At 42.5% G+C, this 7,500-nt stretch overlaps 1 protein-coding gene across 1 annotated transcript in view; it reads right to left on the bottom strand.

The window, feature by feature from the left end:
- Positions 1–5,007: 5,007 nt before the first annotated feature.
- Positions 5,008–7,500, bottom strand: part of gc (GC vitamin D binding protein) — a 6,346-nt gene continuing 3,853 nt past the window's right edge. Inside the window, exons 9-14 of the mRNA XM_080003400.1 lie at positions 7,301–7,404; positions 7,048–7,183; positions 6,641–6,939; positions 6,420–6,552; positions 5,831–5,880; positions 5,008–5,221 (exon numbers count right to left, since the gene is read on the bottom strand). Coding sequence (XP_079859526.1) covers positions 5,836–5,880; positions 6,420–6,552; positions 6,641–6,939; positions 7,048–7,183; positions 7,301–7,404 — 717 coding nt within the window. The 3' untranslated portion in view covers positions 5,008–5,221; positions 5,831–5,835. The remainder of the gene's footprint in view (positions 5,222–5,830; positions 5,881–6,419; positions 6,553–6,640; positions 6,940–7,047; positions 7,184–7,300; positions 7,405–7,500) is intronic.

Raw genomic sequence — 7,500 nt, 5'->3', positions numbered from 1 at the left:
TATACGATAAACATATATTAATAAATATATATACTTTACGTAAAATAAAATAAATGAACAAACGAATATTTATTTATTATTTGAATCCATCGATATATTAAAGGCATGGATGCATCACATACATGATACGCCTTTGATAGTGTGAAATATAATATACCCCTGTCCACCCCATCTGCCATCATTTTCCCAGAGATCCAGTATCACCCTGCGAAAGCTGGATGTTATTAATGGCATTGCAGCGATACAAAACTCTTCAGGTCTTTTCAGGGGCGGATCTGATGATTTTGGGGCTTGTTTCAAACTGCTGCCCTGGGGGACCCCTCACCTATGAGGGCTGAAAAGCAATTAATCGATTATCATAACTACTGAGTTACTTTATAGCTGGGGTTCCCAGCCTTTCTATTGCCATAGACCGGACCAAAGCGCACGAAATGCTCACGCAAGAGACAGGACGGGACAGGACGGGATAGGGATGGAGTCGTAAGAGAGTGACTGCAAAAGTCTCCCCGTTACGGACGGGGATCTTTTTGTTTAATTCAATTCGGAAACGGAGTAAATTCAATACATCTACAATAAAAACACATTGTTTTTTATTACGGTAAAAAAAACAACCATTCCAATAAAAACACATTGTTTTTATTCACTTTGTTTAGAAAAAAGATCACTCTGTTCCTGTTGCGGAGCTGCTCTGCTGTGGAATGCCGCTGCAGAATATCAATGCGGAAAGCCAATGCAGCCATTCAGAACTTGTTTAAATCATTTAACAAAAACGTTCGGGGACCATAGCGGGACCCCCTGGTGGTTGGGGGCTCGTTTCATTTAAAACGGGTGAAAAATAGGCCAGTCTTTAAAAAAAATTATAGTAGCTGAAAGTGCATTGCACTTTCCCTTCGCGTCTTGTTTATCTCATTAAAATTCTGATGTCATCATTGTGTATTGCAGATTGCAGTGATCCCCAAGACTTTTTAATTAATATTATGCTCATTGAAATGGGTTCCACCTTAAATGAAAATGTACTTCAATATTTGCCAAAAACAGTTTTAAATTGTTTACAATCATTCATCTTAGTACTGTTATTCAACGGGTCACCGAAAGGACACATCAGTGCGTCTCCAGTGTACGGCCTGCTCTTGACGGCCCCATAGCAAATATCACAGCCCTCTAACAATTACAGGAAACAGAATCCTTTTTGTTCTCACACTCTCTAACTCGCTGCAATTCAGTTTACCGTTCACAAAGGGTCCCTTTGTTTTTTTTTTACAAGCCTGTTATTCTACTATAGGCTATTGTTTCAGGGCAAAGTTTCTGATGTTATTCCAAAGTTTCTCCCATCCTGTTTATATCACTGATGTCAATTACATTTAGTGTCTTTATTATTATTATTTTTTTATTAATAATAATAATAATAATAATAATAATAATAATAATAATTATTATTATTATTATTATTATTATTATTATTATTATTAATAATAATACTGTTACATTTGTAATACAGCAACAAAAACAAAGATATTTGTAATGTCTATTGTGCTGTTATGATGGTATTCTCTTTTAAATTCATATGCAAGCAAGCCTCCTATCTTAAGCAACAGCTACTTTCTAACAATGTTTTCATATTGTAGTGATTAGATTGACTGCACTTGCTGTCACATCACTTAATTTATATGAAATCTCTTGTTAAAAAGGATTTGGTCTGGTGTCATATCATATGCCATAATCAAGAATGTTTGTCGTAGTTCAATGTTATTACATGAGAAAAAACAATTCCTTTGATCAAATTAAATTGACATAATCTCATTTTGCTCTGCAATATTAACAAATCCTGCATCGGTAAACAGATCATGATCTCAGGAATAAGCTGCTGTAGTTCACTATCAAATAATACATGTTCATATTGGATGGAGGGTTTGGTGTGCAAACATATGAATCTGTTCTTGCCAACCCTGGATATGCAAACAAAGGTGAAATAGGAGCCCAACTATGATTTCAATTAAATTATAGTTCCAAGTACTATAATTATATTCAATTAGCGCAAAGCCCCTAATTTCATTGTCGGATTATGAAAAGCTTCACTTCTCGGTTGTGGTGAAATGACGCCCCCTGTCGGAAAACCTGCACGACTGGCCAAACCACGCAGTGGTTTAACTGGATTGGGTTTTATTTTCTATTTCTTTTTTGTTTTAAACCCAAAATGTATTATCTGATTTATCTATCTGGCTTGTGCTTTGAGAAAGGGTGCGTTAAATGTTTCATGAAAATATGTTTTTTGTTGAACAGATGCACTTTAAATATGATTTTTAAAAATAAAAATAAAAAAAAGACAAAGACAAGACAAAACAAGTTATATACATGCATTATCAAAAAATTCAAGGTTGTGCCTTTGAAATATATAAAGAATATCAAGTAAATATTTATGATGTATTTAATTCAATAATTTTATTCAAAGACAAAAAGAGGGAAAACAACAACATAACCAAAGGAAAAACAAAACCTTTGATATGACATTTAAAATTAACATAAATATGACAAAAACATACATGACAGATATGTAAAGCATATCTACTGAATACTTGTGAATTGGTATTTTTTCAAATGTATTTAATTCGAGAGACATTTCCTTCTCACGACTAACCTAGAATTTCATAACCCAATTAATAACCATAAGGAGGTTTTCACTCCCCCAGGATGGTCATGCTCCAGCGCCTGAATAAACAAAAACAAGGATATTGAATCTCACCAGTTTGAACTTGATGAGTCACCTCTTCACCAGCACCAGGGTGCAACTTTTCACAGTGCATAGATGGAATAACACACATTCTGATCAAATAATAATAATGATCATAAAAGATCAATAAAAAAAACAAAAACAAAAATGTATTTCTTCCAATATCAGAATAAAGTAAATGGCTGTAACCCCCATCAAACACTGAATACAATCCCTTCCCTTGACTTCTTACACGTAAGGGACAGGGAGGTTCTATGGGAGGGAAGGATGTTTCCTAAGCGTTGTATTTATTTGTGTTATTACATATTTGCCTAAAGATCACGTTTCTTGCATGTTACATGTTGTTGATGAGTGAATGGGTATGATGTTATCTTTATCTCCATGTTCCTGGCATCATCGCAACGAGCGACACAAGCCGCCCGGCAGAGTTCCAAAGAGGCCAAATAGTCGCAAAAACCTCTGAATAAATAAAAGATAAATCCCAACATATGCCAAACACCGACAACCCGCAACAACAATGAAGTGGAATCTCTCGCGAGTGGAATCTCGCCGGCAGGGATGGACGGATATCGAACACGTTTGCTTTAGAGGACGAATGCCCCAGAGGAAACGACCTCCAAAACGACCACCGGATTGAAGCAGCACCTACGGCACGCCGCCCCCTCCGATTGCAACGAGAAGAGCGAGTCTCGAGCTTCTCAAAGCTGGAGTGAGTGGCGGGCCGTCCTTCGTAGAGGCCGTCCTACGTAGAGGCCGTCCTTCGTAGAGGCCGTCCTTCGTAGAGGCCTTCCTTGCAGCCAGTCTCGGGCTGATGTGCGACGACGCACGAGCACGAAACCGGCGGGAGAAGAGGCATGGTCTGATGGGTGCTTCTTCACCCAGATTCTTACACCCCGAGCGGTTGGGAGAGAACCAAAGGAGGCCTTCAATCCACAATGTATTTCTTTGCCGACCGTTCATCATTTTGGGGGATCCATAATGGAACAGGGCGGCAGTGATATTGCGGGATTCAGCGGGTGCAATAATTGCTCTGCCTTGTTATGTTTGTTAGGGAGGACCAGGAGGCCATTTGGCAGGAGGCAACGTGCACGCCGTCGTGCAAACACTCCTCCCCCTCGTGACGTTCCCACATTCCAGGATGGCGGTATCCCCCCCTGAAAAAAACGCTAAACAAAGCCAAGAGCAGGTTCCGTGAACGCGGGAAACACCGGGGGCCGGTTCGGGCGCTCTGTATCCGCCCTGGTTCCGAATCGTCGGTCCGTTCAACTTTCACGGCGAGTTCTCGGCGAGCTTTTTCTTTTTGAAAAGACGGTCCAATATCTCACCACTCGGTTTAGGATTTGGGTAACAGCATTCCAAAAATGATGGCAGCTGTTCTGAAGGCAACACATGCAGGTCCTACTCCCCCTGTGCGCGTGTGAGTGTGTGTGTGTGTGTGTGTGTCTGTGTGTGTGTGCGTGCCTATACTGTATATAGTCTAATGTACATACACGATATCATGGCGTGCTCTGAGGACAAAACGCGTGTCCTTGAATGACCTCGAGGAGAACTTTTAAAACAGTTTTATGGTGCTCCACCAAAAAAAGCAGACCCCACGGTGTCATGTTGTTTTGGCTTGATTATGATGCTAAATCTACTTAACAGCTGACTCAGCGGGAGTAGAGAGAGGAGGGGATGAGAACGGCGAAACCCACTGACTCAACTCGTTGACGCGCGCCAATCTGCCGGCCGCAAGATCCGCAGACCCCGGTAAATCCGAATAAATCCAACCCCATTGGAGTTGGTATTCCCATGCTCTCGGTAGAGTGAAATGTAAAACAGTTTGTTAAAACAGAGCGCCTTTTCTCGCTGTAGTTTACCCAGCGACTGAGCCGCGTGCCATGGAAGTGACTCTGCAGCTTTAAGCTTTTTGGGGGCACCAGGTCACGCTGGGATTCCCGTGACGCCCGAACGTGGCGGCGTCGTGCTTTCTCAGCGCGTTTTCATACTGTAGCGATTATGAACGAACGAATGAGGCTTTTGCATTTCTGTTAAATGCTTGTTATATGAAGGCTTTCCTATGACCTACTGGAGTTATAACAGACAAACCGCTTCTACTATATTCACTCCTCGTTTCCCCAGGTCTTCCTCAGGACGAGCCACAAACAACAATGAGATCGTTATCACCTCTACACTGTGACCCCCAACGAAAGAGCCCCGAATCAGGCAGAAATAACAAAAAATAAACAGTCCACACGGATGTTGCTTTGGCAGGGTCATTTATTCAGTATTTTGCCGTTTATACAGGAACAATCAGTGTCGTTGGAAAAAAAAAAGTGATGTCAATGTGATTTTTCTTGTGTTGTTTTTTTTGCTCTGCGACATTAATAAAGACATGAGGTACGACAGTGGTAAACATATGAGGATTTAAGAAATGAGAAGCCACACTCATCAAATATCATATGTTCAGCCTGGACGGAAGGTTTGGTTAAAATCTGCGACTCTTGGGAATGTCTGAAAAAGAAAAAAGCCAAAGGAAAACAATTTATTCTGACGCATCTCAGTTTTCCCAAAAAAAAAAAAAAAAAAAAGGCAAATCAAAGTTCTTCTCAAATTTTGTTTAAAATACAGTGCAAATCATGACATTTCACTGCATATATGTATGACCGTATGTGTATGTGACAAATAATCTCTTGAACTTGAACTCCTTTCATTCCCTTCGAGGCTTTGAAAAGCTTCACTTCTTGATTGTGAAATGGCGCCCCCTCTTGGATGATGTGCCAAACCGCCGGCTAAACTACACAGTGGTTTTTTAAGTATCCAAAATAAATTATATATATATATATATATATATATATATATATATATATATATATATATATATATATATATATATGTATTATATATAATAAATTATCAAATACATGCAGACTGTACCATTGAGCTATATAAAACATATCCAAGTGTTTATGACAGTCTTTTTTGAATACATTTAATTTGGAGACATCTGGAGCAAATAACCTTCAATTCTGAAAAACAATTCAAGTAATGATTTCTTTCACTTCCCCAAATTCTTCAGGCATTACATCCTAAAACAACCAAAAGCAACCAAATAAATCTCACCACTTTTAAGCAGCCACTGCAGCCACTGCGAGCCCTTCGAATTTTGGAGCCTGTACAAAGAGGGAAGTAAAATAAAAATGTCAAATTGTGACTCGCGCTGTGTAACTCCCTTGAAGCAGCTGAGGGTTGCCAGGTATGAGCTTGTGCATGAGGTTTCATGATCACTGCGGGTGGACGGAGCGGAGACGGCTCCCCCTCCGCCACTGCTGCACTTGCCCGTTTTGCGGTTTATCAATCTTAAATAAATGTAAAAAAAAAAAAACTTAAATAATTGTAAGAAAGTGTTGGGTAAGAGAATTGGAAAGGAAGTCCTTCACAATTTGTGACAGAACTTTCACTTCGGGGAACAATATCGTTTTGTGACTCACAAAACGATATTGTTACGTATCCTTTTTTTAGGCGGGTATACGGAAATCGCGGAGCTCTCTTAGTGGGTATACGGCGTAAACCTGAGTATCACCGAGACTACACCGGTGCTTATAGATACATGGAAATACTCTTATACTTTCCATGTTTGGACCCTAATCGTTATTGTTGTAATCATAAGGCAGCGACACATGGGACTGTGACGGTGACGGCGCTGGCCTACCTCCGCCTGGAAGCAGGCTGCCTGATCCGCCTCGGCGCAGCACTTGCTCTTCGCCGCCTGGAAGACTTTGCTGACGTTGGAGAGCTGCTCGTCGGTGGCGGCGATATTCCCTCTCAGGGTGTCGTAGAGCAACCTACGCAACACGCACAAACATTCCTTTCAGCCCGTGAGGGCGCGGGGAAAGAACCAACCGACCTGAGGTCCTCTGCGCTCCCGCTCACCTCAGCTCGTTGGGGTCCGCCCCCGCTGCCGCCCCCGTCGCCGCCGCTGCTCCTGCCGCTGCCCCTGCCCCGGCAGCCGCCTCTGCCCCCGCCGCTGCCTTGGCGTCCTCGACGCAGAGGTTGGCTCCCAGCTGGAGCTGCCTGACGACGGGCTCCGCGGCCTTGAAGTTGGCGTCGGTCGCCAAGGCTTTGATGCAGGCGCCGCGCTGTGAGTACAACTGCTTGCAGCAGCCGGCGATCTGAGCGTTGATCTTCTCCGGCTCTAAGTCGTTGCAGAAGCCGTCGAGGGCGTCCGTCACCTGCGGGACGGAAGGAGCAGGACGAGGGAGTCAGAGGGTGGGACACGGAGACGGCCATCTGGCGCGCGTCCGTACTTGGGCGCCGACGTTTCGTTTTGTTTTTTTTACCCGGTTTTGGCACTCCAGGATTGGGTGGGCGGGGTCGTTGAGGCATTGTTTGAGTGTGGAGCTCACTGAGTTTGCAATCCTCTGCAGAACGTCAAAGTCGGCCTGAGGCATAATGCGAGTGTATCGCACAAAGAACCTGAAGAAAGGACAAAGGCGGCGGGTTACACACTCAAACACACAAAAAAAAATCACGAGCATAGAGATGACAAAAAATAAAGTTTGAAAGTTTGGATTACAGATTGGGGCCGCTTACAATTTGCCAAATTTTGCGTTTCCCCCGGCTTTCAGGGTCTCAGCCAATGCCCTGTATTCGGTGACGGTGTCGGTGATATCCTTCTCGAGATCATGACCTGTCATCTGAATGTGAAAAGGGCGTGGTGACGGTATCAATATCAACTTTTCATATTTTCATTTCAGCGCTGCATTTAACAGAATATCCAGTTGAGGATCCCC

Source organism: Zeus faber (genome assembly GCF_960531495.2).
Source record: "Zeus faber genome assembly, chromosome: 7".
NCBI classification, from domain to species: domain Eukaryota; kingdom Metazoa; phylum Chordata; class Actinopteri; order Zeiformes; family Zeidae; genus Zeus; species Zeus faber.
Note: the sequence above shows the minus strand (reverse complement) of the source record. Positions and strands in the feature narration are given on the sequence as shown.